Genomic DNA, 19,034 nt, shown 5'->3' with positions numbered 1-19,034 from the left:
CACTTTAAAACTAATAAACATAGGCAGGAAGAAAAGCTCTGCAACATCAATGTATGAAGACCACACTCCCTCATGGTCTTCATACATGAAGAAACTGCCATCAAAGTAGCTTTCTATCAGTTGATGTGAAATTGTATTATGTACCTAAGTGGAGAGCAGAGAAGTTAATGATTTATAAGCCTGCTCAGTAACCCTAAGATGAAATCATAATATAATTGCTTGACTTAATTTTGTTGTGTCAAGTGAAATTGTGGTCGTGGCTGATGCCAGTGCCACCTGACTGGTACCCATGCTGGTGGCATGTAAAAAAGCACCATTCAAGTGTGGTCAATGTCGGTGCTGCCCGACTGGTCCCTGTGCCGGTGGCACATAAAAAGCACCATTCACGTGTGGTCGATGCCAGTGTCACCTGACTATCTCCCATGCCAGTGGCACGTAAAATGCACCATTCAAGCTGGTGGCACGTAAAAAGCACTCACTACACTCTCGGAGTGCTTGGTGTTAGGAAGGACATCCAGCTGTAGAAACCTTGCCAGATCAGATTAGAGCCTGGTGCAGCCTCCTGGCTTTCTAGTCCTCAGTCAAACCATCCAACCCATGCCAGCATAGAAAGTGGACATTAAACGATAATGATGACAGGTGGATAATTTAACACCAAAACAAAACAAAAAAAAAGTTAGACATACTTTCATTCACTAATCACTCTAAATGAGATGAAGATTAAAGCTGAACTTCAGGAAGATCCAGATTTTGAAATTAATACATGCAGTGAATCTTGACATAAACTAGTTAGTTTTACACAATTAATTTTTTTGTTTTTATTATATTTCTATTCTCAACAGGAAACCAAAAATGTGCCTTGATGCCATGTCTTAATAATGGTACTTGTGTCAACACAACTAATTCATTCGTATGTAATTGTCTGCCTGGTAAGTTTCCTTCTCTTACGTTATAAACTTCAAAAATAAAGGTTTTAAATTTTTATTTCTTATTCCCAAGTCAGCAACAAAAGGACAAACATCCATGACCTTATTTCCAGACCTTCAAGACTAGTGGTAATGGAGGATGGCCGGGGGATGGGGGTAAGGAAGGAATTAATTACAACTTATTCATAGCTGATCCTTAACCCTTTAGTGTTTAAACTGGCCATATCCGGCCCAAATAATCTACCTGTTTTCTGTTAAAACTGCCCAGATTTGGTATCTCACACCAACCTATAATGTCAATCTAAAAACAAGTGATAACATCATTGAAATCTTAAAGCTACGAAATAATGCATGATTAGCTTAAAACAATATGGATGAATAAATATTATATTTGACAGAATAATCTGAATGCTAAAGGGTTAAACTAGAAACATGGTTGAATGCTTGTAACGCTGGACTCCATTAAATGCTTTGAGGAGCTTGCTGGTGGTGGTGGTGATGGCAATGTTGTTGTTGCTGCTGCTATTGTTAAATCGGGTAACTGATTACGTTTACTATTCCAGGATGTAATAGATGAATCTGTTTAATGTCGGTGGCACATGTAAAAAGACTTGAGCGAGGTCATTGCCAGTACCGCTTGACTGGCCCCCGTGCAGGTGGCACGTAAAAAGCACCCACTACACTCTCAGAGTGGTTGGCATTAGGAAGGGCATCCAGCTGTAGAAACTCTGCCAGATCAAGACTGGAACCTGGTGCAGCCATCTGGTTCGCCAATCCTTAGTCAAAACCGTCCAACCCATGCTAGCATGGAAAACGGACGTTAAATGATGATGATGATGGTCTGGTAAACATTACTTATATACAAGTTATATCTGTAAGGTAAGCAACAGTTGAAAATGTCTGGCTGTTAGCAACACCAGTGTCTGATTAGGCACTGTGGCTCTATGTGTATTGCTAGCAGAGATATTACCTCTGTTTCCAGCAGTTAGGTATCTACCATTGACAAGGCTAAGGAAGACCGAAATCACGTGATCTGGTAGTCTCAGTCATGATGATGATGGGTGATTTATCTTTCACTATTGATGTAAGCAAGAGTTTATATGCACCAAAAGCCCACATGAGATTCTCTTATGGTAACTATTGCAGTATTCTGTGTTCTAACACAATATACATTTTTAAGTGGGGATAAATATTAGCTTTCTTCTATGATATTCTTCAACTACCTGTGTACACAGCTATGAGCATCCTGACCAGCTTTAATTGTAACCTGGCAGTGAGCTGGCAGGATCGTTAGCATGCCAGGCGAAATGCTTAGCTGTATTTCATCTGCCGCTATGTTCTGAGTTCAAATTCCGCCGAGGTCAACTTTGCCTTTCATCCTTTCGGAGTCGATTAAATAAGTACCAGTTACGCACTGGGATTGATATAATCGACTTAATCCATTTGTCTGTCCTTGTTTGTCCCCTCTGTGTTTAGCCCCTTGTGGGTAGTAAAGAAATAGGTATGATTGCTCCAAAGACTAGCTCTCCTCTTCAGGCAGGAAAATACTTCAACCATTTAACAATTATTAATCCAAGATAAATCTCAGGTGAAACTGACAATGAAGTTAATGCTTCCATATCTGGGATGGTGCTGCTTCTAGACTCACAGACATCCAAAACCATATCTATGGAAAGGTTATCTGACTGATTCATATGAATTTGATCATTAATACACTTGGACCTCTTGAAACGATCTTCCCTCTCTCTCTTTTCTGATGCCACTGTTGTGGCCCCTCTTCTTCAGAGCTGGTTGGTCTCTTACCTTCTCCATTCAGGTTTTCCTGATTCACTAGTCTCTCCTTGTCAGCCAGATGGTCCTCCTCCCCACACACACCCCGGCTTCTCATTAACCACTATGCTCAGTCCTTCCTCCCCTGGATATCATCCTTCTGAAATTTGCTCCCAGCACTTATATTTTTCCTGTGCATTCAACTTACAGCTTTTCAAGAGGAATATTAACCACATCAATCTTACTTGGCCTAGAGAGTCTGCTAAGGCCTTGGGTACATTACCTTCCTTCAGACCAAGCTAGTAAAAAAAAAAAAAAACGTACTAGAAAGTCTACCAGCAGATAGTAAAACCAATAACATAGCTTGTATATGTTTCGCCCTCCCACTCCCAAGATCATGTAAGTGTCCACCTGTTTAAAGCTGAAGGAATCAGAAATAAACTGGTCTTATGTGTTTATATAACCTGTGGTGTCCGTTTCTTATTTGGTGACTCATGGAATAATTTGAGTCTAGAACTGCAAGCTAATACAACACGTAGCTGTAGTGTAATTTCTATTGTAGTAGCTATGTACTTTTACATGGTACCTATTTATAAGAAAGGAAGTTGGAACTAGTAATTGTTAAGTGACATAGCTATTACTGCAATGCACTGATAGATGTTTGTATACAAAGTATTGAACCATCAGTTAAAAATCTTTTTAAATATAGTTATCAGGAAAGGCAAGGCAGAATCCATGATCCTTTTCCAAGGTCTCTGGGTCTTGCAACAAAATGGCCAGGGGCCAGGTGGTACTGTTACATCTAGGGTCAGCTCTAAAGTATTCAGTGCCCCAGGTCAGTGCTACAAAATGTGTCTCCTCCTTCGAAGTATGATTGTTTGGTGAACATTACCAGGACAGAATGAGACAATCGGGCACGGTTGTTTGAATGCTGATGATTTGGCATAGTTGAGTGGAGAGCCAATCTGTTTTGGTGATGGTAGTTTTTGGCACCGGAGGCAAACATACGAATGCATCTGTGTGCAGAAATATACAGATGGAGGGCATGAGAGATAGAAGGCAGAGAGAAAGATTACAATTTATTAATTGAACACAATTGTCATAAATGCTTTTCATTTCCTCAAACATAAAGAGAAATATTTTCACATAGAGAGAGAGAATTCCCAATGCAGGTTTGAGCTACATCAGCTTAGTCTTTCGTTTAAACAGTGTTTCATTTATCTCCTAGGTTTTACTGGAACGTATTGTGATCTCAACATTAATGAGTGTGAAATAAAGCCATGTACCAATGGCATTTGCATTGATGGGATCAACAGTTTCACCTGTAATTGCACTGGTACAGGTAAGGACTCCTCTGCTTTTATAAATACTTTTATTCTGTTCATTAATGCTTTCACTTTTCCATTTAAATTTTGATAGATTATTTATTTATAGGCGCAGGAGTGGCTGTGTGGTAAGTAGCTTGCTTACCAACCACATGGTTCTGGGTTCAGTCCTATGCATGGCACCTTAGGCAAGTGTCTTCTACTATAGTCTTGGGCTGACCAAAACCTTGTGAGTGGATTTGGTAGATGGAGACTCAAAGAAGCCCATCGTATATATGTACATATATATATGTGTGTGTGTGTATGTTTGTGTGTCTGTGTTTGTCCCCCCAACATCGCTTGACAGCCGATGCTGGTGTGTTTATGTCCCTGTCACTTATCAGTTCAGCAAAAGAGATCGATAGAATAAGTACTGGGCTTCCAAAGAATAAGTCTCAGGGTTGATTTGCTCGACTAAAGGCGGTGCTCCAGCATGGCTGCAGTCAAATGACTGAAACAAGTAAAAAGAGTAAAGAGTAAATTTGAGAGAATCTACCTATACTAAATGCTGTCTTTCATTAGAATTTACTTTTAATTCATCCCCTCACATTCACTCTTTTGTAACTTGAGGTTATGTCCTGACACCTCATCACTCACATCATCTTTACTCCTTTTCCAGCTGAGTATCTTCTCTACAGAAAACCACCTATTCCTGTCCTATCATACTCTTACACCTGACATTATTCACCTTTCAATCAAGGAGTTTTGTCTTGCAAACTACTTAACCTCCTCACTAGTGCTGGTGACACGAAAAAGCATCCAGTATGCTCTGTAAATTGGTCGGCATTAGGAAGGGCATTCAGTGCAGACAACAAAATATGATGCTCTCCTTGGGCCCTGCAGATCTTGTCAAACCATCCAACCCATGCCAGCGTGGGCTACAGATGCTAAATGATGATGAGATGATGTATTTTCATCTCTCTTTAAGCTACTTATTAATTACATAAACCCCATTTGTACCCTGTATCATTTTGATCGCAATTGGCTGTGATCCCAACAAGTTACAGGTTGTATTTTCACCATGAAATAGGTTGAGCAAAAAAAAAAAAAACTCCAACTTTTAAAATTTTAGCTTGGTTTACTTTGTTGTAGCATTTCGCCTAGAAAAAAAAAATGTGTGCTTTTCTCAAAATGAACCAAATATCTATTTTGGCTTCATCAAAACATTTTGTAATATTTAAAAAACAAAAGATACTTTTGTCATTATCATCATCATCGTTTAAGGTCCGCTTTCCATGCTAGCATGGGTTGGACAATTTGACTGAGGACTGTCAAACCAGATGGCTGCACCAGGCCCCAATCTTGATCTGGCAGAGTTTCTACAGCTGGATGCCCTTCCTAATGCCAACCACTCTGAGAGTGTAGTGGGTGCTTTTATGTGCCGCCGGCACGAGGGTCAGTCAGGCGGTACTGGCAACGGCCATGCTCAAATGGTGTTTTTTACATGCCACTTGCACAGGAGCCAGTCCAGCAGTACTGGCAATGATCTCACGCGAATGTTTTTTCATGTGCCAGTAAGGCGACACTGGTAACTATCACACTTGAATGGTGCTTTTTACGTGACACCGGCACGGAAGCCAGTTAGCCGCTCTTATTTAAATAAATTTCTTTTTAATCCAAAATTTCTGAAAAGCATCACTTTTAAGCATGTAATTCTTAGAAAACTACTAACTATGAGTCATTTATTCTGAAATACTGAACAAATAGAGGAAAGGTGTGGTTTTCTGTGGGTGTTGTGCTTTACAAAATGTCAATGTATGACGTCATTTTATCAAATCTCTTTTGTCTTTCAAACTTACACACACATACATGTATGTGTGTGATATTGTGTGTTTGTGTGTGTGTGTGTATGCTTGTGTGTATATATAAAAATATATGTATGCCTGTATACACACACATTCATATATGTGTGAGTGTATATATATATATATATATATATATGTATGTATTAATAATTTTCATTGAAACTGAATGTGTGTGTGTATGCTTCTGTGTATATATGTGTATATATAAAAATATGTATGCATGTATACACAAACATTCATATATATGTGTGAGTGTATATATATGTATGTATTAATAGTTTTCATTGAAACTGAATGTGTGTGCGTATGCTTGTGTGTATATATGTGTATATATAAAAATATAAGTATGTATGTATACACACACATTCATATATGTGTGTGTGAGTATATATATATGTATGTATTAATAGTTTTCATTGAAACTGAATGTGCCTGTGTATGCTTGTGTGTATATATGTGTATATATAAAAATATATGTATGCATGTATACACACACATTCATATATGTGTGTGTGAGTGTGTATATATACATATGTATGTATTAATAGTTTTCATTGAAACTGAATGTGCCTGTGTATGCTTGTGTGTATATATAAAAATATATGTATGCATGTATACACAAACATTCATATATGTGTGTGAGTGTATATATATATATGTATGTATTAATAGTTTTCATTGAAACTGAATATGTGTGTGTGTATGCTTGTGTGTATATATGTGTATATATAAAAAATATGTATGCATGTATACACAAACATTCATATATGTGTGTGAGTGTATATATATATGTATGTATTAATAGTTTTCATTGAAACTGAATGTGTGTGCGTATGCTTGTGTGTATATATGTGTATATATAAAAATATGTATGCATGTATACACACATATTCATATATGTATGTGTGAGTGTATGTATGTATGTATATATATATATATGTATGTATTAATAGTTTTCATTGAAACTGAATGTGTGTGTGTATGCTTGTGTGTATATATGTGTATATATAAAAATATATATATGCATGTATACACACACATTCATATATGTGTGTGTGAGTATATATGTATATATGTATGTATAGATAGTTTTCATTGAAATGGAAGTTGAGTTTTATGTCACCATGATTCTTCCTTCTTGTTTGTTCAACATAAAGCAACATACACACATACATACATATGAGAGGGAAAGGGATAAAGAGATATTTCATAATCTGTCTGGAGTTTGGGAGTTGTAGGGTATAAATGTTATTTGAAGTGAAATGGTTAAACCAGCCCGTAAGTAAAAGTTATCAGTCAAAGATTTCTTTAAAGTTTCAATAAAATTACTTTGCTCTTTTTACAGGCAAATTTCTTACAGGATGTTAGTCACAACAGCAGCAGAAAATCTTTGAATCTGTCTTGCTATGTAATTAGTAATGACTGTAATATTTAACTTGTGTACTAGTTTTTTGGTCTTTACTAAATTTTGATACAATCTACTGCATCTGATGGCATAAAAGATGCATTGGCATATTAAATGCACCACAATTTCAACACACTTTCTAGGGGGAAAAAAAGTGTTTAGGGTATTAAAACATGTAATGTTGGGCCTACTTCACTTGTGAATTTTTCGTTTGTTTAAGACATTTTTAGGATAAAAAAAGCTTGTCTTCTATGTTGTCAGTTATGGTAATTTATTTCACTTTTTAAAAATCTTTTTAAAATTATTTTAGTCATTAGGGGCACCACCTTGAAGAATTTTAGTTGAATCAATTGACCCCATTACTTATTTTTTGGTTTTTTAAGCCTGATAATTATTCTATTGGCCTCTTTTGTAACTAAGTTATGGGGACATAAACACACCAACACCAGTTATCAAGCGGTGGTGGGACACACATACACACACATGACAGGGTTTTAAGGTTTTAGGGTTAGGGTTTTAATGTTAAGGTGTTAGGGTTTTAGGGCTAGGGTTTTAGGGTTAGTGTTAGGTGTTTTAAGGTTAGGGTTAGGGTTAAAGTTTTAGGGTTAGGGTTGTCATAAGTAACAGTGTCAAATGAAAAATACACTGCTGGAAGTTCTTGTTGACAAACAACAGCAGTAATTTTATTCAGCTGAATACAGGTCATTGATTGGTTGAAATTACCGAAATAGGCCTACTTTAACGTGAAATTACTTGTAAATATAAGTTTTTCTCAAAAATGCTAAAAGTAAAGCATGTTTTATATGACACATTCTACCAGTGTCCGAAGTTTGAAAGTGTTTAGTTACAAAAAAATTATTTTTTAAATCTATACATCAAAAGGTAAAGACTTTAATGAGAAATTACTTCGTAAATATAAGTTTTTCTCAAAAATGCTAAGAGTAAAACATGTTTTATATGACACATTCTACCAGTGTCCAAAATTTGAAAGTGTTTAGTTACAAAAAAATTATTTTTAAAATCTGTACGTCAAAAGGTACTTTACCTTTTGACGTACAGATTTTAAAAATAATTTTTAATGTGAAATTTTAAAAATAATCTTTAATGTGAAATTACTTCGTAAATATAAGTTTTTCTCAAAAATGCTAAGAGTAAAAGATGTTTTATATGACACATTCTACCAGTGTCCAAAATTTGAAAGTGTTTAGTTACAAAAAATTATTTTTTGAATCTGTACATCAAAAGGTAAAGATCCAAAATTTGTCTCCGTGTTTCAGCCTGCTTTGTTATTTATTGTTCAGTAAAGATGATATGTTTGCATCTTCTGTTTTAGGCCACAAAGGTCAGACCTGCTCTGAAAATGTAGATGAGTGTGAGGAATTAGTTAGACCTTGTAATGGATCCAAATGTGTCGATACTGTTGGCTCTTATACTTGTCAATGTGAAGAAGGATACCTTGGTCCCATGTGTGAGGTCAGTATTAACATTTTTTTCCATTTTAAATTTTAACTTATTCATAAAATATATCTATGTTAGCAGTCATTTATTGTAGTTTGTGTTGGTAGATAAATATAAATGACCATAAAGTATCAATGTGGCGGGGCTGGTTTGGTAGAAGACTGCACCAGGCTTCACTGTCTGTTTTGGCAGGGATTTTTTTGCTGGATGCCCTTCTAACACCAGCCACTTTAGAGTGGACTGAGTGCTTTTTATATGGCACCAACACTATAAATCATCATCATCATCATCATTTAATGTCCGCTTTCCATGCTAGCATGGGTTGGACGATTTGACTGGGGCCTGGCGAACCAGGCTCCAGTCTGATCTGGCAGAGTTTCTACAGCTGGATGCCCTTCCTAACGCCAACCACTCCAAGAGTGTAGTGGGTGCTTTTACGTGCCACCGGCACGAGGGCCAGTTTGGTGGTACTGGCAACGGCCACGCCCAAATGGTGCTTTTTATGTGCCACCTGCACAGGAGCCAGTCCAGTGGCACTGGCGACGACCTCGCTCGAATTTTTCACATGCCACCAGCACAAGTGCTAGTAAGGCGACGCAGTAACGATCACACTTGAATGGTGTGCTGTTGGCACGGAGGCCAGCTTGTTGCTCTGGCAACAATCTCACAGTAATAATAATAATAATAATAATAAATGCCCTAAATAAACCAGGCAGTGGTTCTCATGATTTCTGATCTTAACTGATTGGAAGTATTATGTACATGTTTTGTCTTGGTATAAAAGATGGGCTACAGTAAATATTGTACTCAGTACCACAGATTTGCATGTCACTTGCTTGACCTTAACTAGTTGAACATGTCCCTTAGTGGCTGACGATATGTGCATCTCTGATCACAAGCAGGAGTAGTGGGGGAACATCATAGCATTGTGTTGATAGGAATCTTTGGGGTTTGAATAATTCACCCCTGGAAACATTCAGGGACCTTTTGAGTGGAATTGGCAACTTAACCTGAAGAAAATTCTAAGTGGGACCCGCCTGCAAGGTCATGCATTGTTTATCTTGACATGAGATCACCAAGTTGTGCACATATGATTGTGATGTATATGCCTGGTGTACCCTTATCAGACAGGTAGTTATGATGGGTATACTGGGCTTCATATATTTGTACCCCAATGTCACTTTGATGATATGCATTGCTCTCTCACTCAATAATAATAATAAATATTTCTAATTTAGGCACCAGTACTTGGCTGGTACTTTATTTTATTGACTTAGGTGAGATGAATAGGAAAGTTGACCTCAGATAGATTTCTGAAGGTAAAGAGCCAAAATAAATACTACAAGGTAATTTGTCCAATGCCCTAACAATTTTGCCAACCAAAGAACATATAAATATGTATGTGGGTTTGGGTTCAACTCCCACGCGGATAGGAAAGCCTTTTTTCTGTCAAGTGCTTATATGCTCCTTTCTTAGACTGTTTTCTTTAGTCATTGTGCAGTGATCACCATAAGCTTTAATCTTATATAAAAATACCATTATTATTGTAAACTTGGCACCATGTAAAAAAAACAAATTCACACCAAAATATATGTGTGTGTGTGTGGAGGTGCAATGGCCCAGTGGTTAGGGCAGTGGACTCGCAGTCATAGGATCGCGGTTTCGATTCCCAGGCCGGGCATTGTGAGTGTTTATTGAGTGAAAACACCTAAAGCTCTATGAGGCTCCAGCAGGGGGTGGTGGTGAACCCTGCTGTACTCTTTCAACACAACTTTCTCTCACTCTTTCGTCCTGTTTCTGTTGTACCTGTATTCCAAAGGGCCGGCCTTGTCACACTCTGTGTCATGCTGAATCTCCTTGAGAACCACATTAAGGGTAGGCGTGTCTGTGGAGTACTCAGCTACTTGCACGTTAATAAATGAGCTGCGACACCACTGGTGCCAAGCTGTATCGGCCTTTGCCTTTCCCTTGGATAACATCGGTGGCATGGAGAGGGGTAGCTGGTATGTGTGGGCGACTGCTGGTCTTCCATAAACAACATTGCCCAGGCTTGAGCCTCGGAGGGTAACTTTCTTGGTGCAATCCCATGGTCAGTCATGACCGAAGGGGGCCACAACAACATATATATATATGTGGCAATATTGATAATCTATATTGGTTATATGATTAACATGATTGGTTGGTGGTGGCTAGTTTATAGGGATGGGTCTTTATCTTTTTTTTTCTTACACAAGATTGGGGCCTGGTGCAGCCATCTGGTTCACCAGTCCTCAGTCAAATCGTCCAACCCATGCTGGCATGGAAAGCGGACGTTAAATGATGTATGTATATATAACGACTGATTGTGTTTAGAAGATTTATTTCATTTATTTAAAAAATGAAAAAAAATATGAAGCTGATAGTTTCTCTAACTTTTGGATACTTTGTTCCTTTCTTTTCTTTTTAGGAGATCAATGAATGCCATTCAGGGCCCTGCCAAAATGGTGGTACTTGTACTGATTTAGTAAATAAATATACATGTGCATGTATTAAAGGTTTTACAGGTAACAAGTGTGAAACTAACATCCTTGATTGTTCAGCAAGTTCCTGTCCATGGAATAATACTGTATGCAAAGACAAAATCAACAACTTTACCTGTGAATGTAAACCTGGCTTTAATGGTAAGTGAAGTCTTAATGTATTTTACCTGGTTGGAGCTGATTTACCATTTTTCTTTTCTTCCATTGTTCTTCCATTTTTGCATAATGCTGATGACATTTACCACCTTACAGTGTCTCCCTTACATTTTGGTTTTATATTCTTGTCCTTTGTTGCTGTTGAGTGAAGCGGTCTTCGTCCCAGAGCTTGCAAGATCGCGCCTCTGTAGTTGGGGAAGTCCGAAACGTGGTCCTTTGCTATCCGTAAGACCCGCAGAAGAGAAAGCAGGTCAACCCCCGACACTGAGAGCATCGGCGGATGGATGAATGCGCATCCAGGCTCAGCGGTTGTGTAAGAATTCAGGACTTGTCCTTGGTGTTGGTTGCAGGTGCCATGTAAAAAGCACCTGCTCTGGTGCCACATAAAAAGCACTCATACCAGTTGCATGACACTTACCATCTTAGTGTCTCCCTTACATTTTGGTTTATATCCTTGTCCTTGACTTGTAGGCTGCTGGTGCCACATAAAAAGCACACGTTTTGATGTCATGTAAAAAGTGCTGGTGCCACTTAAAAAAGCAATCATTTTGGTGTCACATAAAAAGTGTTGGTACCATTTAAAAAGCACCTGTTCTGGTGCCACAAAAAAAAAAACACCCATGACAGTCACATATAAAAAGTACCCATGCTGGTGCCATGTAAAAAGCACCCAGTACACTCTATAAAGTGGTTGGCACCAGTACTTGGCTGGTACTTCATTTTATTGACTTAGGAGAGATGAATAGGAAAGTTGACCTCAGCTAGATTTCTGAAGGTAAAGAGCCAAAACAAATACTACAAGGTATTTTGTCCAATGCCCTAACCAAAATGGTTGGTGTTAGGAAGGGCATCCAGCTATTGAAACCAATTGGAGCCTGGAGCCGAGCAGCTCTCTGGTTGGCCAACTCCTGTCAAACCATCCACCCATGCCATCATGGAAAACAGATGTTAAAATGATGATTATGATGATGTAGATTTTATTTGTAATTGAAGAAATATCTTTAAAGAAGGAGTTTAGCATAAGTGAATCCAATAAGTGCTTTTTATGTGGCACCAGAGCAGGTGCTTTTTACATGGCACCTGCAACCAACACCAAGGACAAGCCCCAAATTCCTACACAACCGCTGAGCCTGGATGCGCATTCATCCATCCGTCGATGCTCTCGGTATCGGGGATTGACCTGCTTTCTCTTCTGCAGGTCTTACAAATAGCAAAGGACCATGTTTCGGACTTCCCCCACTACATAGGCACAATCTTGCGAGCTCTGGGACAAAGACCGCTTCGCTCAACAGCAACAAGGTGATTGTGACAACCAATATCATTTTCAACATAACCAATTACTAATTTGTCTATAACCATTACTTTTTCTTAGCTGCCAGCCATCACTCTCTCTCTCTCTTACAATTACTCATATCTACTAACCTTTCATACTCTTTCTTTTTTTCTCTCTCTCAAACATGTAGTTGCCATTACTGTCTCTCTTCCATCACTTATGTGGCACCAATACCAGTGTTTTTTAAGTGGCACCAGCATCCACACCAATACTTTTTATGTGGCACCTTGGTTTTAGGATCTGTAGTGATGCTGCTGTGTAAGGTTCAGCGCACATGCGCAGAATGGGATTACTTCCGGTCGGCCACCGGAAGTCTTCCCCATGCGCACATGCGGGAAACTGACCCCTAAAACACGTTTCGCTCATTCTGCCTCTCTGGCCTTAGCAGCCCTCGTGAACGGATGTGTACTGGCAGTCTCTGAGGACTTCACACCAACCAAGCAGCGAACCACAACGAATCATTTCGACCAACAAACAAGAGTCAGTACTACAGACTCGGCTGTCGGTTTTCCATCCAGAGAACACATACACCAGTTCTACATTACAACGAGAAATAAACAACATTTTTGCTGTGTTCGTAGACAACCTGACTTGTTTGTTATTTTTAACTAAAATTGAATGTAACGGGATCAGATCGGACACCCCTCCAGTGATACCGAATCCTGATCCTGTTACAGATCTTTGTTCTGTTGTGGTGGGCTGGTCTCCTCCAGTACAGCAACCTGCCACATATCTCTGTCCTCTGTCATTTCCTTCATAAGGTTCAGCATTCTGAGAATGACCGTCATTATTTTATCCCATGTCTTCCATAACTTCCCCCTACTTTAACTGATTGGCATTTCTTTATGCAACTGGCCTCATCCATCTGCATCACATGAGCAAACCAGCGCAGTGTCCTCTCTTGCACACTACATATAATTCCTATTATGCTCAACTTCTCTCTCAGTAGACCAATGCTCTGTTGCATGTGCACACTGACATCACACATCCAATGGAGCATTCCAGCTTTGTTCCTCTCCAGCCATGACTTACAGAAATATTTTTTCAAGTTCAGAATTGTCAAAGTATGAAATAAACAATCCACATTTGTTGCTAGCCATCACGACACTGCATCCTTCAAAACTTCCATGCTTCCTGACATACACAAGCACTATACTTGTGATGTACCTATGCACCCTTTCCTTCTTACAGTTTCTTTACTGTTCATGTTTCTGTTTTGTTGTCTAGTATGCATATACTTTTGTCTGTCATTGCTGTTGTTCTTTACTTGACTTTGCACCCACTACACTCTCGGAGTGGTTGGCGTTAGGAAGGGCATCCAGCTGTAGAAACTCTACCAGATCAAGATTGGAGCCTGGTGCAGCCATCTGGTTCGCTAGCCCTCAGTCAAATCATCCAACCCATGCTAACATGGAAAGTGGACGTTAAACGATGATGATGATGATTGCTAATTTCTGTCCCTTTTACTATTCTCCAACAAGTTGTAGTGCACCTGAGCTCTGTATACCTATTTCTTTATTACCCACAAGGGGCCAAACACAGAGGGGACAAACAAGGACAGACATAGGTATTAAGTCGATTACATCGACCCCTGTGCGTAACTGGTACTTAATTTATTGAACCCCAAAGGATGAAAAGCAAAGTCGACCTTGGCGGAATTTGAACTCACAACGTAACGCAGACGAAATACCGCTAAGCATTTCGCCCCTGCGTGCTAACGTTTCTGCCAGCTTGCCGCCTTGAGCTCTGTATACCATAAACTCATCACCACCACTGCCATCATCACCATCATTGTCATCATCAAGCTTGTACACCACTCTCCCAGTCTATGAAACTTGCTTCCTCTCTGATTATCTAATTAAAACTTACTGTGATTCTCTTTGACTGTTAACATTGGACAACATTATTTCACTCTTTACTCTTTTACATGTTTCAGTCATTTGACTGCGGCCATGCTGGAGCACTGCCTTTAATCGAGCAACTCGACCCCGGGACTTAATTTTTTGTAAGCCCAGTACTTATCTTATCGGTCTCTTTTGCCGAACCGCTAAGTAACGGGGACATAAACACACCAGCATCGGTTGTCAAGCAATGCTAGGGGGAGAAACACAGACACACAAACACACACACGCATATATATATATATATATATACATATATACGACGGGCTTCTTTCAGTTTCCGTCTACCAAATCCACTGACAAGGCTTTGGTCGGCCCGAGGCTATAGTAGAAGACACTTGCCCAATTGCCACGCTGTGGGACTGAACTCGGAACCATGTAGTTGGTAAACAAGCTACTTACCACACAGCCATTCCTGCACCTATTTTATTGATTTTATTTTAAATAGCACTGCATTATTATTTTACTCTTGCAAAAATGATGTGGAATTGAATTGTTATCACTAGGATATTACTGATACTTATTTTATTAACCCTTTTGATTCTAACCCACCTGAGACTGCCTCTGGTTCTATGATGTAAACTTCCTATTTTAAAGGAATCACTTTACATCATGACATTTCTGTGATACACAATCCCTATTGATCATTTTTTCACCCCCTTTTACGATCCCTTTTGATCGAAAACCTACCCCCACTTTTTTTTTCCTCCCCAAAAAGAAAAGCTCTACCCTGTAATTTGTCCCATCTGTGTTCAGCCCTGTGTGGCTAGTAAAGAAACATATTTTAAAGTGATCAAAATTAAAAATACTAAATCATATTCCAAGCATCAACTTCGTTATTATAAAAGTTAATTTAATAAATTCATCATTAATTTCAAAATTAATTGAAACAAAGACCATGTAAACTTTCAGTATTTATTTTCACGTGTTACCAGTGCTGGTGGCATGTAAGAGAACCATCCATTCGTGACTGTTGCCAGCGCCGCCCTGACTGGCCTCGTGCCGGTGGCACGTAAAGAGCACCATCTGTTCGTGTCCGTTGCCAGCCTCGCCTGGCCCCCGTGCCGGTGGCACATAAAAAGCACCATCCGTTCATGGCCGTTTGCCAGCTCTGTCTGGCACCTGTGCGGGTGGCACGTAAAAAGCACCCACTACACTCACGGAATGGTTGGCGTTAGGAAGGGCATCCAGCCGTAGAAACACTGCCAGATCTGACTAGGCCTGATGAAGCTTTCCGGCTTCACAGACCCCAGTTGAACCGTCCAACCCATGCTAGCATGGAAAACGGACGCTAAACGATGATGATGATGATGATGATGATGCACTTTGGTTTAAAATATTTCCTCTTAAATTCTTAACCAGATTTCCCTTTATATTCTACATTTTCTAGGTCCAGCAGAGGATTGCAAAGATATTGATGAATGTGCCAGTGATCCATGTAAGAATAATGCAACTTGTATTAACTTGGAGAACAAATTTCAATGTGACTGCATCCTTGGTTTTAATGGAAACACTTGCGACAATAATATTGATGATTGTGAACCTACTCCTTGCCAGAATAATGCCATGTGGGTAACTTATTTTTGTAGATAATGTTTTCTTGTGTTTGAGAGAATGTAAAGTTTGTAAAGTTTTTTTTTTTTATCTCTTGATGTTCTTTCAGTTGTCATGATGGTATTAATAACTATACATGTGAGTGTGCCGGAGGTTTTAAGGATCGAAATTGTAGCACGAATATTGATGACTGTGCTGATAAACCCTGCAAGAATGGGGGTGTTTGCATTGATCTGGTAAGTTTGTGTGTTGTTTCTCATGACAACCTCTTCCTCCTCCTCCTTTTTGGCTTTTTCTCCCTCCCCTTCTTTGCTCCTCTTTTTCCTCTTCCCCTTTTCTTTTTCCTCTTCTCTCCTTCTGTCCTCATCTTCTCCTCCCACCACCTTCCATCCAAACCCTCCCTCACTCTCCTTGCGTACCCATCCCATTCCTCTCAACTCTTCTCTTTCCATCTTCTTCCTCTTACCCCGCTTCCTTCTTTTCCTCTCAAACTTCCCTTTCATCCTTACTTTTTCTCTCCTCTTCCCCCATCCTCTTCTTTTACCTTTAACGACTCTTTTTCCCCATATTGGCCTTGGGTTTCACTGTATCTCACCACTTCTCACCTCCTTTTCTTAACTCACTTACAATGAATACTAATATGTAATAGTTTACCCTGAACGTTTTAATGTTCTACAATTGAGCCTACAGTTAAAATTTAATATATTTTTTTATCTAGCTTCAGCTCACGAGCTGTGGCCATGCTGCATAAACCATATGGCTTCAGGGTCACTCCTGTTGTGTGGCATCTAGAGTCAGTGTCTTCTATAGTCCCAGGTCAACCAGAGACTTGTGAACAGATGGATATTGTAGACAGTGACTGAAAAAGCCTGTTGTGTGTGTGTGTGTATGTGTGCATGTGTGTGTGTGTATGTGTGTGCAGGTGTGGCTGCTTGGTAAGAAGCTTGCTTCCCAACCACATGGTTCTGGGTTCAGTCCCACTGCATGGTACCTTGGGCAAGTGTCTTTTACTATAGCCTCAGGCTGACCAAAGCCTTGTGAGTTGATTTGGTAGATGGAAACTGAAAGAAGCCCATCATATATATATATATATATATGCCTCTGTGTGTGTGTGTGTGTGCATATGTGAACTTGCCTGCGTGCATATATGCATGTGCTTGTATGTGCCTGTATGTGTAGATGTGAGATTACCCATGTCTTATCATAGAGAAAATGACACTTCTTTCTTGATTTGGCAGGTGATGAAATATGGTAATTCTTAGTGGAAGAAGGAGCTTGTCTAGCTGATTGACAGAGAAACAGAATACATATGTATTTTTGTGTTTGTTCCCATCACCTGACACCTACTGTTGGTGTGTTTACATCCCTGTGACTTAGCAGTTTGGCAAAAGCGACCAATAGAATAAGTACTAGGCTTTACAAAGAATAAGTCCTGGAGTCGATTTCTTTGACTAAAACCCTTTAAGGTGGTGCTTCAGTCAAATGGCTGAAACAAGTAAAAGAATAAAAAGAATATATACACACACATACATGCTCAAGGGGGTGCTGAAAAGTTCCTGGCTTTGGATAAAAGTAAATACAGGAGGATCAGTTAATTATGATTTTATACAATATATTCCTCTCTCGTAAAGGCCCATGGCTCAGTGGTTAGAGCATTGAGCTTACGATCGTGAGGTTGTGAGCTTGAATCCTGGACCGGGCTGCATTTTGTGTTCTTGAGCAAGACGCTTTATTTCACGTTGCTCCAGTTCACTCAGCTGTAGAAATGAGTTGCGACGTTACAGGTGCCAAGCTGTATCGGCCTTTGTCTTTCCCTTGGATAACACTGGTGGTGTGGAGAGGGGAGGCTGGTATGCATGGGCGACTGCTGGTCTTCCATAAATATCCTTGCCCGGACTTGTGCCTTGGAGGGTAACTTTCTAGGTGCAATCCCATGGTCTGTGTCGTGACCAAAGGGGGTCTCAGAATTCCTCTCTCAGATTCACCCACAGCAGTCCGTCAATTTTTCTAAGCCATTTAAGAGAACTCGGTAGGTTGGGCTTCCAACCAGCTTTTTTTGCAACACCCTTAAATCTAGGAACTTTCCAGAATCTCCTCATATATAGCCTCTGTGTGTGTGTGTGCGTGTGTTGGGTTCTCCTTGTCTCTTCATTACATGATAGTTGTAAATGAGTTTCACTGTTATACATGCAGTGTCATTCTTTTCCAGTATTTCATGGAAACATGTCTGGTCATAGAGAATTATTACCTTACCCGGAAACAGGCAAGGGTTGGCAGACAAGCAGGGCATCCATCCAGCCATAGAAAGTTTGCTTTGACAAATTCAGTCTGACTTATGCAAGCATGGAAAAGTAGGCATTAGAATGATAATGATGATTATAGTGACAACGATGGTGATTTTGCTGACAATGATGATGACATGTAACATTCTACACCAACCAGTGCCCTGACAATACTGTATCATATCAAACCACTGATTGAATTCAGCTTGCTGCATCTTGTTCTTTAAAGCTTTAGATCCACAATTAACTGTAACTACCTCAAGACATCATGTATAGGCACTAGGCATATTGTTGTTGAGGTGTGATGCCTTAACTAATGCCAACATACTTCTTTCTTGTCTTGAGACAGCATTCGCCCGGGGTGGTTTGAGCTGGCTTTATTCATCCTCAATGCTGCATCTCTTACAAACGCCAACCAGGGCTGGCGATTTGAAGCTAACGACCGCGTGATCTCCAACCACTCCTTATTCCAGCGGCGAACGCCATAGATATGGGGGCCTAGGTTGGGTTCCAGATCAGCCTTGACTGTCATTGGCCAGGTTTTTCGTTGTCCACCACATC

The 19,034-nt window shown here is 39.6% G+C and overlaps 1 protein-coding gene across 2 annotated transcripts in view; it reads left to right on the top strand.

The window, feature by feature from the left end:
- Window positions 1-19,034, top strand: part of LOC115216256 (protein crumbs-like) — a 220,306-nt gene that overhangs the window by 95,841 nt on the left and 105,431 nt on the right. For both annotated transcript variants that reach the window (XM_036507796.1, XM_036507801.1), the window contains exons 4-9: window positions 843-929; window positions 3,925-4,038; window positions 8,604-8,743; window positions 11,175-11,388; window positions 16,028-16,205; window positions 16,301-16,427. In XM_036507796.1, coding sequence (XP_036363689.1) covers window positions 843-929; window positions 3,925-4,038; window positions 8,604-8,743; window positions 11,175-11,388; window positions 16,028-16,205; window positions 16,301-16,427 — 860 coding nt within the window. The remainder of the gene's footprint in view (window positions 1-842; window positions 930-3,924; window positions 4,039-8,603; window positions 8,744-11,174; window positions 11,389-16,027; window positions 16,206-16,300; window positions 16,428-19,034) is intronic.

This window comes from Octopus sinensis, linkage group LG1 (assembly GCF_006345805.1).
Source record: "Octopus sinensis linkage group LG1, ASM634580v1, whole genome shotgun sequence".
NCBI classification, from domain to species: Eukaryota; Metazoa; Mollusca; class Cephalopoda; order Octopoda; family Octopodidae; genus Octopus; species Octopus sinensis.
The sequence above is the reverse complement of the archived record's forward strand: the minus strand, read 5'-3'. Positions and strand labels throughout refer to the sequence as shown.